The sequence below is a fragment of the Tetrao urogallus genome, assembly GCF_951394365.1.
Source record: "Tetrao urogallus genome assembly, chromosome: 6".
Classification (NCBI taxonomy): Eukaryota; Metazoa; Chordata; class Aves; order Galliformes; family Phasianidae; genus Tetrao; species Tetrao urogallus.
This window is the reverse complement of record NC_136819.1, coordinates 26,007,464-26,035,140: the sequence shown is the minus strand read 5'-3', so window position 1 is coordinate 26,035,140 and position 27,677 is coordinate 26,007,464. Positions and strand designations below refer to the sequence as shown.

Here is a 27,677-nt window from a genome sequence, read left to right as displayed (position 1 = left end):
GGGCGCCGCCGCCGCTAGGCCGGGCCCCGCGCCCCGCCGGGGAAGGGAACACCGCGCATGAGAGGAAAGGACGCGCGCGGCCGGCGCAGGCGCCCCGTGCCCCGCGTGTTGACATGGGGAGGGGGCCCGGCCCCGGGCCCGGCCCGCGCCCGCTCCGCCCCCGCCCGCCTCCCCCCCGCCGGGATTCCCCGCCGCCAGCCCGCCCCGCCCGGCCCCGCCGCGGGTTGTGCGCCTGCTCGGCGGCGGCTGCTGCGGCGCCCGGGAATGGCGGCGGTTTTGGAGCTGCTGCTGAGCGAGGAGGTGGCGGTCGGCGCCGTGGTGCGGTGGCTGCGGCGCGCGCCGGGACAGCGCCCGGCTGAGGTAACGCGCGGCGGCACCGCCCCGCACTTTGCGGCCCGGGGGGTATCGCGTCCCGCCGCGGGCCGAGCGGGAAACTTTGCGCACGGGGGAGGCCCGCCTGAGGCCCGGGGGCGGACGCCAGGGGGCCGAGCTCCGCCGAGCGCGCGGCAGGAAGGCGGGACGGGGGCCGCGGGACCGCTACCGCTCGCCGGGCCCCGGGGCGAGGCGGAGGTGGAATGGCGGCGAACGTGGCCCGGAGCGCGGTGCCCCGTCGCCGCGTGCCGGCTGGGGAGGCGCGGTGACGCGGGGGGCTGCGCTTCCCGCCGCTTCGCCGGTGGGAGCGGCGCCGGTGCCGCGACCAGCTACGCGTCGGGAGCTGCTCGTGGCCCCGTGCGCACGCTGTGGTGTCTCGCGACCTGTTGCTGGTGTGAGCGTGGGGATCCGCTGCATCCGAGCACGCGGAGCTTTGTAACGCGCTGTGGGCCGAGCATTGGTGTTGCCGTGGTTGTAGAAGCCTTTGTAACCACACGTTGACCAGGAGCGCTTATACTGAAGTTACATCGTGGAGAACAAGGTCTGTACGTGAAGCATTTTCAGCCCGAGCTCCTTAGAATGCCTTTAATTAAGATCAGAGCTTACTGCTGTCACCCCAAACTTCTCCCTCCTTAACCTGTGGGCTGCAGATGTGGGCCTGCGGGTGCCGTGCAATTTGAGGTGCTGACTGCTCAGAACTGGAGGCTGTGGGCTGGCTAGCGGGGGGTTTGCCTTGCCGGGGGCTGTGGGTGGTGTGTGGGGTGAGAAGGCCAGTGGGAGGCTGGGAGCTGGCAGCATGCCCTCATCCTACAGCAGAGCTATGATCCTCTGTTAACTCACACAGTGAGAGAGGAATAAAGGCATGCTGTGCTCAGAAAGGTTTGAGGAGCTGACTGGCCATGTGTGCAGACCGCAAGCTGTCTCAACTCTAAACATAGATGGGCAACCAAGGAATGGTAGAATACATCTTGCCCTGGCTTTTGTGGGGCAATTCTGCACTGCTGGCACCTGGTGGATTTTGTGTGCTGGCCTTGGTCTGCCCAGGGCATCAGCATGCTGAGTCTACCCTGTACCAAGGCTGTGCCAGCCTCAGGCTTCATTAGGGAGCTGCTGTGCTGTCATGCTTTCGAGGAAGAGTTTCAGCACTGGTGTCAAGGATGGCAGGAGTGAGATCATGGCCTTGCTCTCACTGCCTTCTTTTGTAAAAAGTACTTCCAGAACAGTGCTTGCTCTTCTTTCTTAAAGTGGAGATGGGAATCAAAATGAAACAAAATGTGCATGCAATTATTTTCATGTTACTAAGGAGGAAGTTGCTGCCTGTGAGTTTCTACTGTTGTTGAGATGGCACAGAGTACCATAGAGAGGAAACAGGAATGTGCGTGTTGTTAGAAACAAAAGGCACTTTTCCTAGCGTACAAGGCTTTGAGCCATGCATGGGATATGAAGTCTTTTTGTCTGGAGTTACCATGGGAAGATCACCACCTGTTTAGTTTTATAACATGTTGATTCTATGAGTGTTTTTTTTTTAATTAGTTTTTGTGTGTGTGTGTTTTTGAAAGGTTTGTTACTTAAAATATCATGCATGTTGAAGTTGTGCAGTATCTGTTAGCTCTCTAGGGGTTCCCAAGCAAGAGGAAATACGTAATTGAAATCATCTGATATTTGGCACCACAGGACTCCAAGTACTTAAACACTTGTTCTCACAGCACCCCTCTGTGGATATAGGTGGCATAAGTAGGGAACAGAGAAGTTGTAACTTTTGTTTTTCATGTCAGAATTAGCTGCTTGAATATCCATGCCCTACTTTGAAACATTGGATGCAGAGGTGCCAGTTGCTCCAGGCTCTTGCTGGCCACAGCTCCAGTAAGTGTCACTGCTGTTTCCAGGGACAGCTCTGCTAGTTCCCAACTGGAGGCCAAAGTGAGTGACTCCATTAGGAATCCTCTGCCAAAATGACTGTGTGGAGGCTGACTTTCAGGCTTGTGCTAAGGCCATTTGAACTGTATTGGCCTACTTTGGCATATCATGTTGTTTTTTATTGTGTATTGCAGTACTAAATGAGTCTAGACAAGTGAAAAGAAAGAATGAGAAAGCAACTTTATATTAATGCTTTGTCCTCTTTTGTAGGAGAATCACATCCATGACAAGCTGGTATCGTTCAGTTTGCTTCAGAAGGACTTTGTGCCTTTTCTGCTGAATTTTTTAAGGGAGCAGACCAGCCAGATACTGACTAATGGACCCTCCACTCCTGCTAAAACTCCCAATTCCAAGGCCCACAGGAGCCAAAGGACAGGACCAGAAAGGAGAGCAGGCCATGCGTCTAGCAGCCGAGTGCAGCTCTTTTCCCAAAGGACTTCGGTGACCTCCTGCACCACAGACACCAGCTTTTCCCCCGCTGCTGCATCCAGTGGTTCCTCTTCCTATTCTGGGTCGAACCTGTCAAGCCCTTGCAGTGACTTCCCCAGCGTGGTGTCCAGTAGCAGCCCGAGCTTTGGGTACAGCCCTGTGCTCACCCACAGCGAGAAGCGTTCGGCTCAGAAGGCCAACCTGGGGAGCTTCCTTGCTGCTGCACCAGAGGCCTTGCCAGCAAGGCGGGGCAGGAGGAAGGGCAGCAGCTCTATCAGTGCCTCTGGACGGCAGGTTGCTCGGGACCTGGGGCGTTCCTTGGCCGAAGAGGAGGATGGAAAGAATGAAAGTGCATCGTGGAGTGGAGGGAGAAGGAAGCGGAGCGAAGTGCCTCTTGTTGCTGCTAGAACCCCTCCCAGCCAGCTGAATCTTAACAACCTAGAGGAGTTCCCACCCATGGGTACCGCCTCTGGCTGGACAAAGTAAGAGTGTGTCCGCCTCGCTGTCTCATTTGGATTGTCCTGCAGGTTGCTGTTCCGTTCTGTTGTGCACCTCTGAATGCTGTCACAAACAATACACTGCTGCTGACTTCTTGTTCTCCTTGGCCAGAACAACCTTGCAACTGCTGCTGAAGAGGGGAATATTGCTGTCACAGGCAGTCAGCTTCTGGCTCTGTTTGCTCACCTCGGTGCCCCTTCAGCCTCTCACTTGTGTTGTGCCTGCAGCTTGCTGGTGCACAGGCCAGCTGCCGTAAAGCTGAACGCATCTTTGTCCTTCTGTGTTCTAACAAGAAGAGCTTAGATAATGCTGACGTGTTTCTTGTTTAACACAATAGCAATTGCTGATCAAGTGCAGCCCTGGAAGGCTCTTCAGCTTTACTGATGCAAGGAAAAAAGCTTTTGGGTTGATGTTTTCTGAATTCTGGTAATGAACATCAGTGTGCAGCTTCATTTATGTCATGTGGTTATGGACAGATAGATGGCTAATTCTCATACTCACTTTGGTCTTCAGCAGGCCCTTCTCTCCCTGCTGAGACTAGTTTTGCTTTGGGGCAGCTGTTCGTCTTGTGATTGCCTCACTACTCTCTTTGATTTTTTTCACTCTTCAAAACTTTTATTAGCAAGTATAATGCTTTCATGTCAGGCTATTTACTCTGTAAGCCAGACACTGGCCTCTGAAGGGATCACTTTCTAGTTGGACAATTAAATTTCCAGCACGAAATTGATAATCTCTGTGTTTGCCGGGGAGTGCCTCTTATAGAGCCTCTTCCTGAAGGTCCAGTCTAGGTAGCGTAAGCGGGAAGAATGGGTTCCCCTGAACTTCAAGGATAACACATTACTGGGATATAGTGGTAGCTTGTTTATTTCTGGTTGTGTTAGAAACTGCTGGTGAATCGGTTTCATGTGAAAATAATTCATCTGATGTCCTTCTAAACCAAAGTTGTTTGGAGGAGCTGCTTGGCAGTCTTTGTCACTGTTCTGTGCACTGTTAATAATTACATGTGTTGGCAGCAAGGGGCAGCAGGCTGTTTTTTGCCATCCATAGCTCCTTGAGTACTGACAGTATCTACAGATAAAGTTTAGGAGTTCACAGTGCTGGCTTGATATCTGTTTCATTTTAGCATTATGTTCTTTTGGAAGAGTTTAATGTGTATCAGTCTTGAGATTTAATTTCTTCTGTTGTTTTGGTGATGTCAATGAAATCCCTTCTCACTCCTTCAGCAAAAGCAAGCCATCAAGGCGAATCAACCCAACTCCTGTGAGTGCTGAACGCCCTCTTTCAAAGCCAAAGATGTGCTTCACTTCAACGCCTGTCAGCCAGTCTCCAGCTGCTCGATTTTCAGCGGGATCAAGCTCTGAGGCCTTTACCACTGTACAAGAGGGAAGCCCGACTTGTAGCAGCCTTCAAGAGGAAAGGGAGATGCTGAAGAAAGAACGGTACAGTTTGAACAGGGTGTTGAAGGGCTTGTATTGATTCTTAGTTCTCTTGACTGAAGATGGTATTGATAGGAGAGTGGAAATGACCAGAAAAGTATCTAAAACAGATGCTGATAACCTTAAACTTTAATTTGTCTAAAACCAAGCGTGACTGCTGTCAGACCAGTATGTTAATGCACTTAGCTCATGCTTGTCATTTTAAAGGTGTACTAACTCTGGAATGGCAACCTTCATTTTTATCTTCAGGAATCTTTACTGCTTTCTTACCGTTGCCTTTTCATGGGTTTGCATGTGTGGTTGTCTCCTGTCCAGCTTTTCGTAGATTGTAGAGGTGAAATGAGTTGGTTTGAGTGCATGTAATCAGGTGTATCTGAAGACGTCATCCGTCACAGAAGGTATTGTCGAGTTTGAAAAAAAAATGAGTTAACAGTGCAGATGTGGGGAAAATGTTAATGGAATTTAGGCAAACTAACACAGGCTTGTGGTCAGAGAAACGGGATACAGCTAGCAGGAAATTCAATTTTAAGAAGTTTTAAAGTTGCTACCACAAATATCTGACTAAAATTGTGTGTGCTGGGAGATGAGGTGAATTCCAGCTTCTAGTTTTGTCTGCTGCTTGGATACTAAGTGACTTTTCTCCATCTGTAAAATGATATCACTGTTAGTCTGTGGTGGTTGGTGCTCTGGGAAAAAAGCAAAGCATGGTAATATGTAATTGCTGACACAACTGCTAGTGTTCTTTGTAGCTTTTGTTTTTGGGGAAACTCCTTGGGACACGAGTGGAATTCTTTCCTTGGCAGACTTGCAGTTCACTTCAGTGGGACCAGAATAGGCTGGAACAGACTCACTAGGTTCTCACAAATTCCCTTTTGTACAGGGCCTGTACCAGAACTGGTCAGGATTCAGACCTACCTTTGTGCTCTTCAGTGGAGCATGTATTCCAGTCTGAATTCCACCTGCAGTGTTCCACTAATCTGTATAAACTAAAGTAGGTGAAATAGCAGTACGTGGGCTGGATTGGACCCATGAGGTGATCTCATCTAACCCATCGTGCTTTCAACAGAATGGTTAGTGCTTGGGGCTAGGAGCTGCTGCTGTGTTCTCAGTAGTGGTGGGAAGTGAGCAGTAAAGCTAAGACAGTCTCCAGCCAACTGGGTTTCTTTTTTGAGCAATGGCTCAAGGGGAGAAATTCATGCTGAGGTAGATGACAACACTGAGGTAGAAATGAAGCTGTGTGTAACTGTGTTTTTGGAGGCTTACTGTGGTAGTTTTAAGAAGTGCTTAGCATGAAGTAGTCTTCTTCAGTTCTAATTCATCAAGTGCTTATGTTCATTGCAAGATGGATGTTAGTAAATAACCTTTCTGCTTCCATTTTGAGACTGATTTGTTTTTCATTACTGCAGTTTGAGGTTAGGCCAGCAAAAAAGTTCTTGGCTGTGATGAAAAATGTTTGTGTCTTCCCCATAGCCTCTCAAGTTACTTTTAAAGATTTTACTCTTGAGACAATCTGGACATAAGTGGATGTAATGTTCACGGTGTGGATGTTTCGTTGGGATGTTAAATGGTCATTTTATATTGCTGTTAATGGCTTTTCTCTTGCTTCTCATGTGTCTTATGTATGTTCCTGCATTTTGGGTGACCTCAGGCTTTTTTTAGGCAATACCTTTGTATTTAACTGAGTAATTGTTATTGATTCAGAATCCAACAATTTAAGTAAGCAGTTTGTCTCTTCTGTTGCTCAACTTGTCGATACAGGATTTCATCAGTTGTTGCATTGCCTTTGCACGTACTCATATTGATTCTTCTCAGGGCATTATTTACTTGTAAATATAGCTGGGAGTCTGGAGATGAACCTTATTTTCACAGACTTTGCAGTGTCTAGCTGTCAGAAATTACACGGAGAATTATTTTTTTGAGGACAGGTTCAATATTTTTAACAAATACCAATTTAGATGAAAAGAGACAACGTAAGCATCCAAAGTGACAGGCTGCATCATTAGAGTAGGAATTTGAATGTTTCTTTAGCACTGCCATGCTAAAAGCTGGATTAGACAGTATAAATGATGTGGTTAGTTACTGCAGGACTTCCTTCATGCTGTGCTGGAAGGGAAAGGTCTCTCTTCTGGTCACATGGTTGCTGTGTGTCATTTAAGCCACATAGTATGTTGCTGCTCTTGAATTTCAGATGCAAGTTGCTGCACCAGACATCTTCTCCTGCAGGGATATCTCCTGATCCTGGGACTCCTACTAAGCTCACTTACACTCGCAGTGCTAGCCTTCCTGCTGAAAGCCATCTGGTGACCTGCGCAGATCCTGCAAAGGTTTCCTGCAAGAAACAGTTGGAGTGTCTGGCACAGCTCTACTCATCGTGTATAGCAGGTGAAGACTGAGATGCGAGACTGACCCTTCTGTGAGCCTTGAGCTCATATGTGCACTGTGAGGGGAAGGCAGATAGCAAGTAGAAATTCTGGCGGGGTTGCTGTGTATAAATAACTCCTAAAAGAATAAGCTATACCAACTCAGTTATTAAAATAAATAGATTTTACATGAAAATTTTGGGAAGTAAAATGATGTGGTACTCTGACCTGTAGGAGGCTGCAGTTGCGTGTCCTGTCTGATAAGGTAAATTTGAGCAACCAGACCCTTCCCTCACACATCTTTCCTTGTTGATATATGCTGTGGCTGTGTGTGGGGAGGAAGTTCCTTACAGACTTTGCCTTAGAGCAGTTGTCTGTCTTTTTACCTTCATTCATTAAAACAGGTTAAAACACAATATTCATCTCTAGTATCACATGTCTTCTCTTCCAGAAAACCTGGTACCAAATATTTTCCTGGAGGTTTTTTTTGTTCTGCAACTGCTAACATCTAAAGGAACTTCTGCTTCAGAGGAAGAAGAGAGTGACCTTGAAGTCAATGAAGGAAGTAAAGGTAAGCAGTAGAATTGAGTGGAAAGAATGTCCTTCCTGCGAATGATGATAAAGTGATGTAGGTAAGTTGCCTGTAACCTGAATAGTTAGTATCCAATGCCATAAAAAACACAGTGGAACTCATCTGCAATACTGACAAAAATCATGTGTGTATGGGAGGTATTACTTCAACATGGGTCACAAATGTGGGCATGTAGGGGCTGTTAATATAGATGAATTTTGGCAAATCCATACTTACTCTTGATACAGTCAGTAGTTTGATGTAGGTATGAAAAGCAGAGAGTGGCTTTAAGATGAAAACTTCAGAAAACTTTATTTATTTAACCTTTGTTTTCCTTCTCAGTGTTTCTTAGGGCTGAGCTTAGGAACACAACGTGATCATCATCAGCTGATCAGCGCTTGCAGTTGGTCTGCTTGTTGTTTGGCTCTGCTTATTGTTAGCCAAAAAGCTGAGAAGGAATATTTTCTTTCCTATAGAGCATCAAACAGTTTAGTTGCCGTTAGTATCAGAAAGATGGGGATTTATCAGGTGCCAGGGAATAGGAACTTCTGGAAATTCAGTACCAATCTGGAAGATCATTTGTGTTTTTGGATATGGCAGTTCCTTCTTTCCTCCAGAGCATATTATTGATTGCTTAGCTTATAAATTGTGATAGGTATTGTTGTCACATGTTTCTTTTATTTCCCATTAGATGCATCAGGGAGGCAGCACTTCCGAAGTGTGCACAATTGCGTGTACTTCGCTGTTCAGGTCTTGGATTACCAATATGAGTGAGTTGAGATGGTTTGTTTGGGTTTTTTATTTCCTCTGCTTGTGTTTGAGATAAAGCAAGTGTGCTTGGATCTTAGAGCTTTACTAATTCCAGGTTTGGAGATTAACTTTCCCTCAAAACACCCTTAAATTTGGCTTAAATTTGGATGGCTGTGAATTTTCCTTGCGCTGGCCTCTGTGTGCAAGAGATGGGAAGTCATGAGATGAGTGCAATAAGAAAAAATGTCTCTGCAGATGTCAGTGAGATTTGATCCAGGGTGACTGGGACTTAGAACTCTTTATTTGGTGGCTTCTTAACCATGATGTAAACATTTCTTTGGGTCTGATCACGTTGTCGTTTGTGTCTGTATGTCTGTGGGTTTTATGGATGTTGTCTTGGCAGAATTATTTCCCATTTAGAAAAGGGGACACTGAAGTTCTTGGCAGAAAATGAACGGATTGCAGCTTTTTCTCCCACCCTGCATGAGAGGCTCAAACAGGCGTATGAAAGCAGCACTGCCAAGGTAAATATTGGCGGACCTCAACTGAATGCTCTCTTACACCTCTGCGGTGATGAAGTTTTATTTATATTGGCCTTAATGCTAACTCTCGTTCCTTCTACAGTGGGTCTCTTTGTCATGTCGTCTTTGGGAAGTGTCTGAAAGTTGGTTTTTGTATGGTTTTTTTTTTCCTCATTGAGTGAGTGAACTATATAATCTCATCACTGTTAGTTGTGAATCGCTGCTGGCTGTCCTGATGTTGTGGACCTTAGCTTGTGGTTAAACAGAGCCAAGTTTTGCTTTTGAGATTTGTATCTAATCAACATTAATCCCAGAAAAATAGCCAGCTAGTTGCAATATCATAATGTAGTTGGGAAGAAGTGAATTTCTTTCATAGCTACAGGCTTCTTTGAAGCAAACAAAGCTTGCAGTCTGGAAAAAATGAGTTTCCTGATCGGATCATCTGAGTCAGGGAATTGAAGCTTGATGCTAGGATTCTATTTTCTATTTAGTTTCATGCATCCCATTGCATTTGCTAAAGAAGGTACAGTGACTAGAGCACATCAAGAACTGATCAATTTAGCTAAAGTTATAGATAAGGTTTTCTGTTATTAGAAGGCATATACTTTTAAAGTAGGAGACAGAATACAGAAATTGTACAGAGGCTTCTGTCCTCCTCCACTCTCAGAAGCCTTGTGTTGAAGATATGCTTTGGCTGTTTGCAGATCATTCTTTCCACACTGTATGAATACTAATTGCAGTCTGTTGATTGCAGTAAGAAAAAGAAGTTGCTTTGCTATAGAGATAAGAAGCTTGCATTCATAATGAGTGATTCTGCCTGTGGAGTAATGTAGATTTTGCAGCCGTTGGGGTTTACCAGCAGGTAGCAACTGGGAAATGACTAGAGTCTGAACAACTCAATTAGTGATTCTTGTTTTCATCATCACCTCTCTCCACTGCTTATTCTGGGTGTCAGATTGTTGGATAAATTACACTTGCGCTTGCCTAATTGTTGCTTTTATGTTTTCAACAGGTGTCTCTGCTGCTGCCATGCTCTGTGCAATCTGTTTCTTTCCAGCCAGAAACTGACAATCGTTCTAACTTTCCCAGTGACAGAGCATTTCACATATTTAAGAAACAAAGGTAAGATTCTTTTACTGTTACTATATGGCTCACAAGATATTATCTGCCCATAGTTGTGAACAAAAGAAGTCAAGAATATCCCATTTATGCTACATACCGTAGATTTTCACTCTAATTAAGAAAAGAAAAGTCTTTGTCCATCTTGACTGTAAGAGCTAAATGTTTCATGTCTTTAGTGAAGAATAGCCTAATTCTTCAGGAGTTTTTGAGGCTTCTGGTAAATGCCAGTACATTGTGCTACCGTATATGTAGATTGCTTCTGAATATATATCTGGTATGCTTTGTATTCTTCCTCCCACCTCCCTCCATGCTTGCAGCAACAGAGTGAGGGGAGAATGGCAAGTTGTCTTGGTCCTTTTTTTCTCCTCATAGGTATTATTTTGTGTGGCTTATTTTTTCCCTCTTCTCAGTCTTCAGTATGTCTGATAAATGGGTGCTTTGATCGTTCTGTCTGAGCTTGGGCAGAAGTATCAGAACATGTAGATGCTTGAATTACTTAAATCTAAGGTAGAGTCTCACTGAGTAGTTTAGAAGCAATTAAATGCTTAGTTGTTGCTACTTCAAATGTAGAAGAGTAGAAATTCCTTAAATATATTGGTTCACAGGGATATCTTTTATGAACTGCTGCGTGAGTGGGAGGATAACCATGAAAAACCTGGTTGGGACTTTGAAAGAGTTCTGGGCAGCAAGATCAGGTAGGAGTCTTCTGTAACCCCATCTAGAACTGAAATTTAGCTTTTGCGTAGCTAAATTCCTGGTGCAACATACCAGACTCAGCATCCTAATTTCTATGTTCTTCCTAATGGTCTGACTGTAAAGGGCTGTGCTTCTTGGCAGGTAGCATCTGTGCAAAGTTGCTTCTATATTCTATGTAAAGTTTTCAACTATCCTCTTAAAGAAACAAGGTATAAGTGGTGGTGGCCTAAGATGATGAGTCTTGTTGTAACTCTTACCCTGTTCCCAGTCACGGAAAGAGTTACTCTCACAACCAGTACATTGTGGTTTGGGTGCATTTTTCTGCATAGTTCATGTTTCCAGTTCCCCACTTGTTTAAGCATGTATGTGTTATATGTACAGAAACTTTTATCTCTTGTAAGTATTTCAGCAGGTTCTGGTGTCTTGGCTCTGAAAACAAGACTTTCTTCATGTGGAAAGCAAATGGTTTTATTTATTTACTGTGTAATCAGTATCAAAATACAATGTATATATAAAGAAACCATTGTGTTTTTGAAAGCAGTTGCCTTGTGGGTTTCTGTGTTAATCTTAACCACCAGCCTACTGAAGTTACGTGGACCAAAGCAAGGCTGAGGTTTAAATGAGGAATGTTCATCCTCTTTGGGCATCAGAACTACTGCTGTTGTCTTACTTGCATCTTTGTGAGCTCTCAGCTCTCTGCACAGGAGGAAATGGAAGATGAATGTATACTTCTTCTTCCTAAATAAAGATACTATTGCAGGAAAAGAAGAGAGTCTTTTTGTCTCTAAAGCTGTGTTTGCTCTGTAGACACTAAGGAAGAATCCAGGGAGAATTTTTGTTTCCGTGATCAGCAAATGGGGCTTGCAACCTGGTTGCAAAGAGGCTCCTTTTTTTTTCCATGGCCTATGAAAACTGAAGATCACTTTCTTAAAAGCTGTTAGTTTGTGATTTTGGTGTAATTTGAAGTTAAAATACTATTTTTGTACCACAAAGATCTAGTCAGCATTTTGTGAGGTTTTCCTTCACAGGGCCATGATGGCTCACCTGTCTGCAACCTGCAACCACAGCCATTTTGCCAGGCTCTTTCAGAAGCAGCTCACCCAGGTACGTTCCTCAGTTCTTCTTTTTTTTTTTTTTTTTCCTCATGAAGATATGTGTCAAATGTGATTTGGTCCTTCCTCAGCCTGAGAAATGAGCTGTTGTGCAAATTTGAGACTTTCCTTTTGAAACTTCTTTTTTGGGGCAGCCCACTCTTCAGGAAGAGAATTTCCTGCATTTTCTGGAAATATAGATCAGTGATGAGTTACTGATCCTTATCCAGTTGTAAGGCACAGTGAGCATGTCGTGAGTTGTAAGAACTTATTCTTCGTGGTTATTTACCCTTGACATTCTAGTTTTAGGAGAATTAATTTTTAGAAATGATAACAATACGTTTTGATGTGTATGAAATGAAGATGTTCCCAGTTCCATTCCTTAGCAACGTTATTATGCTAACTTTAGAGAGTCTCATGTTCTTCTGTGTAACAGCCAAACAGGCTCTATTTGCTGTTGTATTTGCAGGAATTTTTGACCAGTAGCTGAAGGAATGAAAAAAGAAAGGATGCTCCTGATTGGAGTATAAATTCTTGCTGTATTCCCTCTATAAGTGGCGGGCTTATTGATAGGTAATAATATCCTTTTGGGTGACCAGAATAGGCACAAAAAAACCCCACTCACATTACATGAAAGATGTGAGCTATTGAATTCCTCGTGTCCAATCTGAATTTGCGTCAGTGTTCTGTCAGGTAAAGACTGTGCAAGTGATGGAGGTTTCTCCACATGCAAATGTTGGCTGCTAGATGTGTCTGAGTTAGTTGTGTGTTTTCCATCTCTCAGAATCTCTAGGCTATTTATGGCCAGGGTGGGTAGTGTGTCTTACATGAGGTAAAGAGATTTTTCTGTGTGTGCTGGCTGAAAAGACCATGCTTGAATTCCTTCTAAGACAAAATCTCATGAAGAAGGAAGAGTGCATAGGGGAAGAGACAGAATGAAACGATGTTTGATTATGAGTTTTCTACTTTCTTTTTTTTTTTCCTCTCACTTAAAGATGTGTAAAGATCCTATTGGTGGTGGTGTGAGCTGGGGAGATACTCCAGACCAGGATGTCCTTAATATGCTGGGTCCCGATAATCTGAGCCGTCTGAAGAGGTTGCAGGAAAGATTTGTTGTTCCTCAGAGCATCAGGGGACCTTGCCCACCCCCTTCATTCCCAGGGTGCCAGCAGTTCTTCAGGGACTTCATCCTCAGCGCAGGAAGGTCAGCTGGTTACTATTTCCACAGCGAAGCATGGGGTGTGTGGGGAAAACTGTGTTGCTGTTGCAGCAGGGGTGTTCAGAGGCCTTGGGGCACAGTGTAACCTAGGTAGAGCATATCAGCAATATTCTAAGGCTGCGTATCACCTCACTTAATGTCCTTGGCCAGTGAGCACATTAACAGACAGGTTTTTTTGGGGGGCATGGAGTGCATTTCTGCACTACATTAGGCTGGATGGTGTAATCACTGAACCAGAACATCTTGTCACAAGCTACCTGCATTTCCCAGTGCCGAGAAGTGCAGGCATGTACAACAAGGGCACCAGCCTGTCCAAACATGTCTTGCAGCAGTGTAAGGAGCAAAGGAGATAAGGGATGGAAGCCAGTTTCTTGGTTTTCTTGAATGAGTTTTTCCCAGTCCAGAGCATAGATGAGTTGCCATATCTGACAGATTTGAATGTAAGTTCATTTTCTTCTTCCTGCTTAGACAGGTCCATATTATCATCCTTTTGCTGGTGCATACTAAACAGTGTCTGCTTCAAAGAGCTTAAGAGTGGAAAAGGGAGTCAGCCAGCACTAGTTTTATCATTTGGTTCGTTTTCTGTCAATTGCTTTGTTTGTCATTTAATGCTTGATATAATTGAGAGATCAGTTTTAAATTTTGTGGTGTGTTAGTTGAGGTTGTACTGCTATTTGCAGCCCAATCTGACTCATCATCATCTTTTGCTGAAGTTACCAGTTCAATCAGCACCTGGTCGATAGCCTGTGCCTGAAGATACTTGAGTTAGATGGCCTTACTCTGGTGGAGCATGAGCACAGTGACGGGGAAACAGATATGGATGAACAGGTAAGGCTGTATTTTGCACATACATCTGGCTGGAGTTTCCCTGAACTGAACCTGTACTGAAAGAAATGTTTTGGTTGCAAGTTGTTTTAAGTTTCTACGAGTGAATTTATGGGACAAGGGTTTCTTTCTTCTGTTTTGTCATAACTCTGTAATTTGTACAGTGTCCAATTCCTGCCTATTTACTCGTGTTTCAGAATGTCTTATAGAACTGTCTTAAGAGGTGAGATGTGCTAGTTTGAAAAGTGATCTCCTGTGGAGGGGCCTCTTTTTATATTGTTAGCACCTTGTGTTAGATCTGTTTCATCATTGAAACAACTGAGTTTAGTTGTTGCATTCAGTTCCCATAGCTCCTTTATTATTGCTATTCCATGCAGAAAAACGCAGTGAATTTGTGGTCAAGGCTATTCAGGTGTCCCGTTACTCACCTATACCTATCACAAGTACCATAGCTTTTAGACTGTTAGCAAAGTAGCAGCCAAAGATAGATGAAAACTTGCAGAGGAGTTGTGGTGTAAAGGAGGCAGCAAAGGGTCAGTTCTCATTGTCTCCAAAGTTGTTAACATGAATATATGACTGAGCAGCTTCTTGTTCTAGAAAGCTCTCAGTATCTTCTCATGGTAAGTGACGCAGTAGAGGCAGAACCGATTTAAAATATGTGTGACAAATATGCATTTTGGAAACATTTATGGAAAGCATTGATGAAGCTATGTGGCCCTTTTTACATGAATGGAATAGAGGTTTAGTGGGGGTAGTTGCTTTGCCAGCTCAGGGTGACATTCCCCAGTTTGCTTTTATTCATTGCAGGATGAAAAGAAGCGTTTCACTGTGGTACTGTTAAGCTTGAGACTCCTTGCCAAGTTCCTGGGCTTTCTTGTATTCTTGCCATATCGCACTGTGGAACAACCAACTAGAGACCTGCAAGACACTGCAGTAGCATTGAGGAACCAAGTAAGAAACAAGAGCTTCAATCTAATGTGGCCTATTGCTTGATAGGCAGGCTTCCTAATCTAGTAAGGATATTACGAATAGTTACGCCAGTTCAAAGCAAGGGAGTGATTCCTGGGAAGGTGTTACGCTATTCTGTGCCCCATCACACATTCTGAAGCTGGAAACAGAAGAAAAAATTATGTAACAGAAAAAGGGAGCAATGCATTGATGCTGAGGTATGAGGTGCTGTTATTTTTCCTAATCAGGGGCTGCTAGACTGATGAGTCTACCTTTATAGAGTCTGCCTTTATAGTGTAAAATCCAGCTACCAGGAATGATTTGGTAGTTTTTCACTCGCTTCCTAGCAGTGTGATGTAAAGAATGCAAGAAGGTTTAACCCCTGTTAAACCTTGACTCCACCTGTACCCTGTTGTGCTTTTAGTGTTACAGCCTTGTATTTGAAAGTCCCAGCGGGACCTGTGGTTGCTGTCCCTCATAGCATAGTTTTTGCTCCTCCTGGTGTGCAGATAAATGTTGTCATTAGCCAAAAAAGTCACCTTCTGTTTGTACAGAAGAAATCTTAGAAAGAATAGTAATGATACAGAAAAATATTTTTCTTTAATTATTAAAAGATAACTTCAAGCTGTTGCTTTAACTTTTTTTGTTCATTAAGACTTTGCCTGTGCTGGACATATTGAAGCTTCTGAGACGATCCATTCGGAATCAGCGTTCTGTCCTCACTATTCCTTGGATTGTGGAGTTTCTTTCTCTTGTGGATCATATTGCTCCTTTCCTTGATTACTATAGGAAGGTATTTTGTCTTTTGCTGCAGGTATACAGGTGAGAGCCTGGGAAAATATATCAGTTCAAAAAGCTCTTTTGTGCATGGTTTTGTTTGAGAATACATGCTGGTGCTAGTTTGAATTTCTTGTAAAGGTATTTTTTTGTGTGCAAATCATGAGCATTCATATCTTAGATAGCACTACAGAGGGAGGGTATTTTAAACAAAGAGAGAGAGATGCAATAAGTTCATGTTCATTGAGTAAACAAGATTCTTTTCTTCTCACTCACCCATTCCACATCTGCAGCTGCAAGTTTTAAACCTTGAATTTAAACCTCAGACCTGCAGGGTGAGCAGAGCCTAATTAATGCTTGAGTTTTCTTTGTGATATACATGAGGAAAATTTCAAGCACGTTCTAGAGAGTTGCTTAACACTATTCGGCACATTATTCAAATGTGTATGCGCAAAAGAGTAGAATTTGCCCTCCATTTTGTAGGCAAACAAGTAGGGAATGTGTACATGATCACAAATAATATGATTAGAAACTGAGTAGTTTGGAATGTTTTTCCTGAAAGTGAATTGCAGTAATGAAATCTAACACTGCCTTTTGTTGCTTTTTATGCATGGCAGGCTAATGGTCCTTTCTGAAGACAAAGAGATGAGTTTCCTGAACAAACTGCTGATCCTTGCAGTTCTGGGTTGGCTTTTTCAGGTAGTCTATTGTGTGCACACAGATTTTCCCCAGAGAAAAGGCAGACCACAGGACCCAATAAATACTCAATACTGAAATGAATTAAAACACTTGAAATTACTAGGTTCTTCTTGTGCTACTTTTGGGGTTCAAACAATCCTCTGTGTTCTAATAGAGAGCTGTTGTCCTATAGTCAAACTGTGTGAAGTAACTTTTTTTCCCAGTATGAATTCTAATTGCTGCTGAGCACACTTGGTCCTTAAATCCACATCCTTGTAAGAATATTGGCAAATTCATGTTAGAACTTGGGGCACAAAGGTGGGGTGCTAACTGGTGTCCTCGAATGAATGGGGATTTTTTTGTTGGATCAAAAGATGGCGTGTGATAAACTTTTAAAATTCTTTTGTGTCTTCAGGTGGAAGTAAGGTGATTTGTTAGCAGGAATTTGCAGAAAAGGTTAAAGATACCATAGGGGAGGTTAAGGAAGGTGGCATGCATATTAGTGATTAAATTAAATCTTCAATTTTACAGCGAAGTCTCCTTATGGCAGAGAGGATCCTTGTTATGTTTGTTTGTTGGTTTTTTGTTTTTTTTTTTTAATGGTTAAAAAACTACTGTGTTCTTTCAGTTCACAGTTTCACAGTTTCTTTTCAGAAATGGTGTAAGTTGACTGCTATTTGGGCTGTTCCGACTGGGGTTTCTGTTTCAGGTTCCATCGGTCCCTGAAGAATTGTTTTTTGCCACAGATGTCAGGCAGGAGGGATTGGTGATGGATATTGTGACATCTGCTCAGGCTTTGGTGAGTTAGTGCAGTAGCAGGCCCTCTGAATCCTTGGATGAGGGTGGACCTACTGTGGCCTCAGGAATTTCAGATTTTGTCAGGAACCTGGCATCAGTGCAGCTGCATTGAGTGAGACTATCTAGGCCAGTGTCATTCTCTGGTTTGTCCAAGTCACTAGTTTGCATTGCATTCTGGATTGCCAACTGTATGTGTTCAGAACTCGGTTTTGTCAGGCAAAGGGCACCTCAGCTGTGGCTCATAGAATGGATGCCAAGTTATGTGGGAGGATCGTATAGTGTTCTCTGATTATCTCAATACAAGGTGAGCTGATTAAATTGCAGTTCTTCCTTCAAGTAACTAATAGTAATTGTGAACTCAACAAAAATAATACAATAGGTCTGTCAAAGCAAGATTACTATTTTTGGTGTCACATGTTGACCAGCTGTATGATAAAGAGTGAGTAAACTAAAAATAATTTGAGCAAGCAGAGAAGTATGTGTTCAGGTAACTCCCAGACATGCAGGAGAATAAATGGTATTCTGTGAAAAATCAGCAGTATGTTTTTGAAGACATATGTAAGTCTTGTCCAAATTAGAAACCTCTGTTTTGCATCATCTCTTTAGTGGCAGAGATGAGATGCAGAGGTAACTGAATATTTTGCAAATGAGTACACGACATGGCTGCCTATGCCCATGGGATCAGAAAAAGCTTTTCCTCCAGTGCCTCTGCCTGTACTGTGTCATACTGAGGTGGTGTTACTCCATAGTGTGGTGTTCTAGCAAGTCTGGCTGAAGACACCTGTGGAGGCTTACTGTGCAGCAGGTGTTCCTCGTTTATTCTGCTCTATGGTTAGGCTCCTGTTTTACAAATAGCAGCTGTGGCAACAGTCCTGGTTTTCTAACTATCAAAATTTAGCTGGGCTTTGACAGTGATCAGAAGAAAAGATTGAGATACACTTGGACTGCAAAGTACGTAATTTTACTGTGAATTTGGAATCTAGCCTTTTCTGTTGTTTTCACAGAATAGCAGTTTTGAAACCTGCATGTGACCACGTGTATAAGATTTCTTTCTTGCTGTATTCCTTCAGCTTTTCTTTTGTTCTCTCACTAGGACTCTGTCCCCTTGGTGGATCAGCAGTTACTTTATACCTGCTGCCCCTACCTTGGTGAGTATTTTATTTTTTTTTGTCCTTTAAAGCATTCCTTAGTCCTGTGAGTCCTTGGATTGTCTTTCTTTACCCCTCCTCACAGCTTTGGGTCTCAGCTGTGTGTAAGTGAACCTTGATTAAAAATCTGGAAACACCTGCAACTGAGGATAGTTATTTGATAACTCTAGGGGAGGGAGGCTACACAGTTAGGGCAGTTGTACAGAGCTTGAATGCAGAGGAAAAGGAGAGCTCGTCCTTTACAAACTGAAAAGAAACACGATAATGACTAAGTATACAACTTTTGCATCCTAGGTATAGGTGTTTGTACTGTGAGAAGTATCTTGAACTTTGGGTGTTTCTGTTATTAGGCAGAGGGGAAGAATCCTGTTGAGCTCTGCTGCTTTATCAGGTTGTTGTCTCAGACATCTTTTTCTTGGAATAATTGATGGCGTCTTTATGTGTAGAGAACAGAATGCTAGATGGTGGGATGGTTCTCTGCTTCTTGGGACTTAGCTGCTAGGAAAACTGTGATAACCCTGGTATCCTGCATCATAAAAGCTAGAGGTTGAAGAGCTCTTTGAGCTTTTCCCCTGTGGTTTCCTTCTGACTCTGTTGTATTTCTTTTGTAATCTTTCTTGTCTTGTTGTCCTTGTAGATTTTGTTATGATTTCTGTTTACTGTGCTAAAAAAGGTTTCATAGAAATGGCTTCTGATCTTTCTGAACAAGTCTGTACATGCCAGGGAATTTTCTGGGATCCTGGTTTAGCTTTGGAGCCTGCTTTACTCTGCCCTGCTAGTTAGACAGGTGGAATGCTTCTCTGTTTCTGAAACTTCTCTTCTGAAACTTCAGCTTTCACCGAAGCTGAAAGAATTTGCTCTGGAAACAGGACTGACAGTGTGAATTTCTCCCTGAGTTTTTGGTTTGTTCCCTTGCTTATGGGATAATGACTGGTTTTGCATGTCTCTCTGTACAGGAGAGCTGCGGAAACTACTTGCCTCTTTTGTGGCTGGTAGTGGAGTAAAAAATGGTGGCTTTATAAGGAAAATCACTCCAACAGCTGCAGAGTCCTTGGCACCAAAGACTTCCATTACACAACGGAAACTGCAGGTAATCTGGAATTCACAAGTGAAAGCAGAGTAGGAGGAATTCCCTGCATGGCAGTAGGATACACAGTAGTATCCCAGTGTTAGGGAAAGAAAAGTATGGACCTAGACAGCAAGGGATGTTGTTTGACTGTCAGTCTTTAGTTTTCGTTATTCTGGTTAAATCACGTGGCTGGGAAACCACATGGATGTTGAAATCTAGAGAAGTTTAATAAGTATTCTTAGAATAACTCTCTCTTCTTTAGCATAAAATGTTGGCACATCTCTCACCAACTGCTTTTGGTTAGGTTGTAGCCATGCTTTTTGTAGAGTGTAGGAGTATGCAGAATTAATTACCAGGCATTTAGGAGAGGATTCTTTGTTTCCAAAAACAAGCCCTATATGGTGACTTAACATTAGCAGCTGCCCTCAGAGCTTTCCCATTTTTCTCTTTACTGATCATTTGCTTTTGTAGCTTCATAAACACTGATCATGAACTTTGAGTTAAGTGGTTAGGAGGAAATGAGGAATGGGTAGTTTACAGAGGCACCAAATATTGCTGGAGCAGAATACTCAAGTGTAGGCAAATTATGTGCCTTGTAACACAGTTACGTATGGCAGTTCTGTCTGCTCCTGTGATGAGGAGAGGAGGATGTGGGTGGGTGGGTGGAGTGCTCTAATCAATTGTAGTGCTTTTGTTTTGAACAGGTAGAGCTGGAACAGGCCTTCTTCCACAACCAGCCTCCCTCTCTGCGGAGAACAGTTGAGTTTGTGGCAGAGAGAGTGGGATCAAACTGCGTTAAGCACATCAAGTAAGTGCTGGTGATCTGTTCTGCGATATAAGAAATAACATAGTACTAACGAGGCAAAGAGATGATCTTGAAAGTTGTGTGTGCAGAGGAGGAGGAATGGGGGAAAGAAAGCTTCCCTCAGAGCATGCTGTACAGCTGAACACCAAGGCTGTATTGGGTTATGACATTATGTCCAGTGACATCAGATTTCCTTCGTGGGGGGGATTTGTGATGGGATATAAAGAGGAGGACTGCATGACTGTGGAGCACTTGGAATGTGAACACAAAGGAGCATTTTGAGATTTAATATCTGTTTCATAGCATTCTTGCTAATTATAGAAAAATGTAGGTTGAAAGGAACTGGAAGTTGGGCATCATCTTGCCCAAATTCACACTCAAAGCAGGGCCACTTTTATAGTTAGGTCAGGTTGCTTGGCATCTTGTCCAATTGACGTGTGAAAGCCTCCAGGGTGGAGATTCAGCATTCTTAGCATCTTGTTTCAATGCATAATTTTACCAGTATTTGTGAAAAATCTTTCCTTATATTCTATCAGAATTTCCTTTGTTGCAGCTTGTGTATCTTGTCTTTAATACTTTTGCTGTATGTTTCCTGTAAGTCTTATTCTGTTTTCTCTATGACCCTTTCATCCCACTTCACCTGCTCTAAGCTAAATGAGCCAGGCTCCCCCAGTCTCTCCTTGTAGGTCATGTGCTCTAGCATCCTAGCTGTGTTAGTGGTCTCAAGTGCAGCATTACAGTGGTGAGGGGAACTGTAGCTTCCTCTTGACTTGCTTGACTGCGCTCTTGGTAACCTGAGGCTAGTGAGAAGCCACTCTTCTTTGGTACAGCCTGTCTGCTGGGAATGCTGGATCCTTTTCTGGAGAGTTGTCCTGGCTGGGAGATCTTGGCCTTTATACCCAGTACAGAATCACTACCCCACTATCAAACCATTTCTTCACCTTGTTGGGGTCCTTCTGAGAGATAGCCCTGGCTCTTCATATGCTCTTCATAAATTTGCTGAAGATTTACTCTGTCCAGTTGTCCAACTTAAAGACATTAAGGAGTATCAGTCTTTGAGGAGCAGTGGTTGTACTGTGCTGCTGGTGACATCTCTGCATTTCTGACCACAACTCATTGAGATTATAGAAGTATTGGTGCCAGAAAAGTTACCGTGTAACCATTTATTTCTGTTAAAACTCAAACTTTTGACTCTGGAGTGTTATACTATTCTGATATCTCTACTTTTTTTCCTTACCTTTTTGGTATTAAAAACAGCAACAACAACAACAACAACAAAGAAATTGTGTGATTAATACTGTTTTATTAGAGTAGCTAGTTGCATTTCTGCCTGAGAGAGAGAGGTATCCTGGAATGAGGGAACCAGCTGATTACAGTTAGCGTGCATTGTTCCTTTTATTGATTTCAGTATGTCTGAATTGTTTTATGTTGTGTTTTCACAGGGCGACATTGGTAGCAGAGCTGGTTCAAAGGGCTGAAGTCATGTTGCAGGATAAAGTGAAGGAGGAGGATGCTAATCATGATAAGCTGCTTGAAGAGGTGTGCGCTCATCTGTATGATGAAGGAGCCCAGGCACTTATCAAAGGCAGAGAGTAAGGAGGAGAAGTTATTTAAATCCGTGCCTTTCCTTCTCTTCTTATTGTGGAATCTGTAAGTCTAATCTGGCTCGGCCTGTCTTGCTCAGGTTCTGGTAATTACAGACCCTGACCTCTGCTCTTCTTAGGGCGACTGTCTGCTGTGCCTCCAGCCAGATAATGCCATATCTGTAGGAAGGAGTAAAGGTTCTGTTTGTCCCTCTGCATCCAACTCCAAACTGGCATTTACTGCAGTTGTTGTATTGCCCTTCTTTGGAAAACTGAGTATTGCAGCTTGAGGGCTTGTAATTCTTTCCTATCTGGTCCTGTTGCCTTGGCTTATTTCTCTGTAGTCTTCCAACTAATTTTGACTGTAGGAGGGCATGTGAAAATTCCTGCAGTAATGAATATCTGCCTGTTGTCCAAGAACTTTCTGTAATACAGAGACATGTTATTTTCTTGCAGATTTTGCAAAAAGAAAGGTCCTGAGGCGGTAAGGGTCTTATTGCCCGAAGAAACATCTGCAGCAGTACGTATTTTCACAAAGACTTCTTATAGGCCTCGTCTCTGAGTCTGTATTGTCTTTTTTTCTCTTGCTGCCTCACTTACCCCTTAATAGCTTTGAACAATGGAATTTACTGATGTGCTGATATAGAACCTGATAGCTAAGGAGAGTCACCTCTGTCAGGCTGTGCCTGGATATCACACTAAAGTGATGCTCTAGCCAATAGCTAACTGCTGTGACTAGAGTGGTAGGTAAATCACATATATCTTGCAAGGATAGCGCTTCTGATTTTAAAATCAACTTCGCAGATAATTGATAATTTTTGTATGGAGTCAGTGGGGTTTGTTCTGTTGTTCAGAGTTAATGGTTTGTCTAGAAATCGTGATGTTCTATTTAAATATTGCATGTCCATACTAAACCGTATCTCTCTGGAGTTTTTTTTTTTCTGATTTTTTTCACTGACTGTTAGCGTTGTGGTAGTAAGCCTCCTATCACCTCCTCCCTGCGAAGGTTTTGAGCAGTGCAGAAGACATTGCAGTGGAGCTGGCTACTGAGAAGGCCTGTGGCTGGCTTTCTGCTAACATTGCAGGTGAGCTTCCTCACTGTGAACTTCTAGCCTGTATATTAAACTCTTTTTCTGAGATCAAGGGGTTGAAGTTTAATCTGGTGCTATGTGAAGTACTTAGGTGTAAGAGCGGAGGCAGGCAGGAAGTGTGTTCCCTTTTCCTTTACTGGGAAGCATGCAGTTGCTCTGTCCCTCCTTCTTTAGTAATAAAGGGAGTGATTTCTAGCTCCACGAATCTTCTTCAGAGACGTTTCAGTCTTGGCCCTTGTGAGTGATTTTTAGTTATGGAGGCTGTTAGGATGGTAAGAATGAATGTTTCTGAAAATACTCTGGCTGAGTTTGTCATAGCATTTCAAATGTAGGATACAGACAACTGTCAAGCCACCTTATGGTCCGTATGTGTAGAGAACTTCTGAAAATTTCTGTACAACAAACACATCTTCAACTGTGTATGTTTTCAGGAGGCTGAAGGCAACTGCAATCCTTTTAATCTGTAATAGTGCTCTGGCAGCTCTTCAGAGTCTCTCAAAATCTACTGTTTCAGGAGATGCTGCCAAGAATTTGGGGAAGACTATCCAGCACCATTTGCAGCAGCAGGAGATTAGTGTTTTGGATGCTGGTCAAAATTTATTTTGGTACAAAACATAAATCTTTTGTGGGCACTGTGGTTGAACTGTCATGCTGATTCAGCTTTCTTCTTTGGTAATGAATGAGCCTCCTGGCTCAGCTGCTTTGTTCATTACAGCTACTGAAGCACTTTCGATGGAAAATGAAATGGGTTCCCAGTGGTATCTGGTAGTAATGGGCAGCTCCTTACTTGTGCCTCTGGCCATTAATATAGTGGGAGCTCAGAGTCAGGCGGGTATGAAAGTGTGAAGTCCTTTCCTCACTCACAGCAGCTCTCAGAATGAGAGGCAGATATGGGTAGCATTTGGAAACAGGTTGTCTGCCTCCCTGGAAAGAAAAGTGGAAGTAGATGGGTTATTTTTATTTATTTATTTATTTTTCTCCTTTGTAGCACTGATTAAAAGAGAAGTGAAGGCAACATTCAACAGAATGCTGAAAGTCCCAGGACTTCCCTTGCCCAATGAGGATCCTGTGGAGTTGAGAAGGGACTGCTCCCCGGGCTGTCTGCACCGTGCGCCATTTCCCTCTCAAATAATCAATGAGATTAAGGTACATGCTTCCTGTCTTTCCCTTACTCCCTTTCTACTTTTCACCTGTTTGAAAAGCACTCCTCTACGTAGGGCCAATGATCTGTTCATGGAAAGTGCAGAATATTAGCAGCTCAATCACTGTTGTCTTTTTCATCAAGGATGTGCTCTGCATTGCTGTGGGCCCACGGGATGAAGGGGAAGTGATTGATGTTGGCTGGCTGGAGTGCTTGCTGGGTCGACTGAGTCAGACGCTTCGGTGCAGAAAGGTAAAAGTTAAAAAGCAGCAAAAGTGGTAACAGTGAAAACATTGGACTACTTTGAGCCACCTTCGTGCCTGTTTGCCTTGTCTCACAGTTGAGTTCAGGCAGAGAACATCAAACTCAATTCAAGTTTGCAAAGTTGAAACAGCTGCATTGCATTTGTTAGTCTCCAGATGTGTTCGTTAGTTACAACTTGCCTTTGTGGACTTCTTTGTCCGTCGGGATCTTGTCTTTCAGTCTTTGTTGGTCTCCTGATTGCAGCTCTGTGCTTCCTGCTGTAAACCGCCTCCTATTCTCTGATGCTTTTATCCCGATATTTTTATCCCTTGTGAAGTCCTGTTTTGTCCAGTTCGCAGTGTGGGGACAAAGATGCAACTCTTTCTCTGTTTTTCAGTTTATGTGTCCCACATCAGAACAGCAGCTGGCAAAGTGCACGGTTGAGTTGGCTTCTTTGCTGGGTAAGTCAGTCATGAAGAGCTGTTTAAGTCTTCTCTTGAATTCTTGGCTTCAGAGATTTTGTTATTTAGAGCTGCTGATCTTTTGGTTCTCTTGGTGCCATTGAGTCTGTTGGCTTTTTTTTTTTTTTTTTTTTTTTTTTTTTTTTTTTTTTTTTTTGGTCAAATCTGGATGGTTTTTATTTCCTTAAACCTTCTGTGGAGGTTACTAACTGTCCTTCATATCTGGGGCTCTTATTCACATCTTCATTGGTTTTCCTTTATTGAGATCTTTATTTAAATGTGCTGTGTTTTTCTTCTCCTAAAAATGTTGTTGTGGTTTTTTCCCACCTAGAAGTGAAAACCTTATTTCCTTCAATTGTATTTTCATGGCTTTTTTAAAATTACTTTTCCCCCTGTTGCTCTAATCAGTTAAGCTATCACTTTTCTTAGTGTGAGCTTGCTGTCTGTATGCAGATGTTTTCTTCTTGAGCACACCATTTTTAGAAACTTTTTTAGGACTTTTTACATAGTTCACTTCTTGGTCCATGTCTGAATATATTGAAATGTCATTTGAGGGGATAACAATGCAAATCTGACCATTTCCATTAGACTGTACCTAGGAAGACTTGATACTGTTCCCTCTGTGTATGTTTAGCTGCAGTTAAATACTGTAGGACTTTACTTTCACTTGTGTAAACTCTGCCTATAGTCAAAGCTATGTACAACTGTTTCATCTTTCCTAGATTTAAATGGTGTTTTCCTTTGTTACTCTTTTCTTTGGAATAGCACCTAGTTCCTATTGTATTAAATGTTAGGCTGACTGAACAGAAACTGAAATAATCACCTTTCAAAGTTTGGGACTATATGCCAACTAACTTCTTTATCTCAGAGAAATATAAATATATTCCCATATAATGTCTCTTAGTATAGTTTCAGAGCACACTTTTGCATGTTTCAGACTCCCCTTTTGTTCAGTGGTTTACGCTCAAGAGGTGTTTTTACTTTAGTGATTGCTTAGTTATCAGCTACGCAAAATCTGCTGTTGGACTGAGCTGATGGCTGTAGAAAAAACACACAGGTGCAGAAGTTCATCTTCCTTCTGTTTCTTACAGTTTCAGGTTGTGTTCCTCTTAGTCTTGGGATCAAGCCCCCAGAGGAGAGCTCCGAGAGGCTCCAAGTGAAGAATAATCCCACATATGACCTTCTGAAACTGCTGCTTTCTGTCTGGAAGGAGGACTTTGGGACACCTGTTCCTGTGCAGCTGATGTTCAGCAGGAAGAACATTGGCTATCTTGCAGAAGTGAAGCAGCAAGAGGTAGGCTTTATTCGTCTCTGAGGAGTTGCCAGTTACCTGCTCTAGTCTGACACATACACATGGAAGTTATCTCACTTGCAGAGTGAACTGATTGCTTGTGGGAACAAGACTGGTAGCATCAGGCTTCATTCACAGGGACAGAGAAAAAGAGGGCTGCACAGGCACAGTGGTCAGTCTCCAGTATTTGCCTTGGGGGCTGTTGGGAAGGCACAGCTTAATTTGGGAGCAAGTGATGAAATGGCCACTCGGATCTAAGTGATTATTAGGACTGAACACAGTGACTGTGCAATTGGTCACCTCTGTGTCTTCTTTTAGCTTTCATTTTTTGTATACGTGTGGTGTTACCTTACAAGATCCTCAACTAGCAAAAGCTGAAAATTGCCTTGCCTAGTTGCAGGCTGAAACCAGCTTAATTGGGAAGGATATGAATGTTTTTCAAGCTGTTTGGAACATGCAGGAATTAAATACTCAGTATGTTTTGGAACTGAGAACTAGAGATGTTTAGTTTTGAAAATGTTATGGTAGAATACCGTGTATGAACAAAAGTAATTCTGCTTATTTGTTTTGGATGTTGCTCTTTGTTTTATCCTTTTGTTCATTTTATCCATGTTCTGATCCAGGAAGGCAACTCATGAACTATATGGAGATAAGGGAACAAACACAAATTGCACTTATTTTTGAGATGTTGTATCTCTTTTTTTTTTTTTTTTTTTTTTCTTTTTTTCTCTGCAGTGGGATTTGTTCCATTTCATCCTTCATGGTCTTGTAGAATATGATCTAATGGGGACCAGTGAAATAGAGAGTTGCTTGCGTAGCCTTGAAGAGTTCCCTTGGCCCTCAGTAAGTAATTAGGTGTGTGTGTGTGTGAGTAACAAGTGAAGCAAAAAGTAAAGCTACAGAATAGTAAATCCTTGTAGTTCAGTTTCCTGTAGATGCAGTCGTTAACAGTGTCCTGTCTGCGTTTCTTGCTTAATACAGCAAAGGGATTGTTTAACAATAACTTGTTACTGTAACTAATATTGTAACTTTGGTTGAAATCTGTACCTGACTGAATCCAGAATATCCCATGCAGTGGAATCATTGCCGAGAAAACTGTAACCCAAGTTGGAGACCAGCTCAGTTAGCATATTTTACTTCATCCTGTATGCATTTGCAGTGCCCTGGCTGAGAGTGACCTATTGGGAAGGGGCCTAGCTGAGCACTCACCTCCAGGCCTCTTTGCCTCCCACAACCAGAATGGGAGAGAAGCCAGAATATTCTAGAGAGGGGGCACAAAATACAGGGAAGGGCCTGAGACCTGTGCTGCAAAGTTGCTCTTATTTCACATGTGGTGATGCTTGCACGTTGGAGATTGATACTTGTTGATAAAGGTTCTCAGGTTTGTATTTGTCTGTTGCAGGATTTCTTAAAAGCTCTGGGCAGCATTTCCAGTTTATTTCTATCGGAACATCTTATGGAAGAGCCCAGGAGTAACCCCTGTGACCTGACCAGACAATCTCTAGGTACCGTGACAGCACAAAGTTAGTGGAGATGGACTCTCTGAGGATAGAAATTACTAAGGAAGATGCAGATGGAATTTTTAGTGTTTCTGAATGCACTGTGAGGTCCTTGCTGGGAAAATACTGCATGTAGGAGGTCTCTATGTGCGAAACCAGCACTGGTCTTTCTGTTTGTGGATGTGTTGCACTGGTGACTGCTGAAGGATTCATATCAGCAAATAGATCACCAAGTCAGAAGTTCTTTAAGCACCTTGATCATTGCTCAGAGCAGCTGTTTTTTCAGACTCATGAACACTTTTGTGTTTGTACAGTAACAGACCGTGGTCAAACCAGGA

General features: G+C 42.9%; 1 protein-coding gene across 1 annotated transcript; it reads left to right on the top strand.

Moving 5' to 3' along the window:
• Positions 1-57: 57 nt before the first annotated feature.
• Positions 58-27,368, top strand: CDAN1 (codanin 1; the record flags this gene model as incomplete). Its single annotated transcript, XM_079536909.1, has 28 exons — positions 58-360; positions 2,500-3,200; positions 4,440-4,655; positions 6,841-7,034; positions 7,464-7,583; positions 8,275-8,353; positions 8,737-8,857; positions 9,867-9,976; positions 10,582-10,671; positions 11,701-11,776; positions 12,759-12,967; positions 13,696-13,810; positions 14,615-14,758; positions 15,411-15,577; positions 16,150-16,231; positions 16,920-17,009; positions 18,102-18,156; positions 19,113-19,246; positions 19,930-20,033; positions 21,473-21,622; positions 22,070-22,133; positions 22,620-22,698; positions 23,693-23,850; positions 23,990-24,097; positions 24,486-24,549; positions 25,641-25,843; positions 26,576-26,683; positions 27,243-27,368. 28 exons carry the CDS (start codon positions 58-60, stop codon positions 27,366-27,368), a joined length of 4,170 nt encoding a protein of 1,389 aa, XP_079393035.1.
• Between the last annotated feature and the right edge of the window lie 309 nt (positions 27,369-27,677).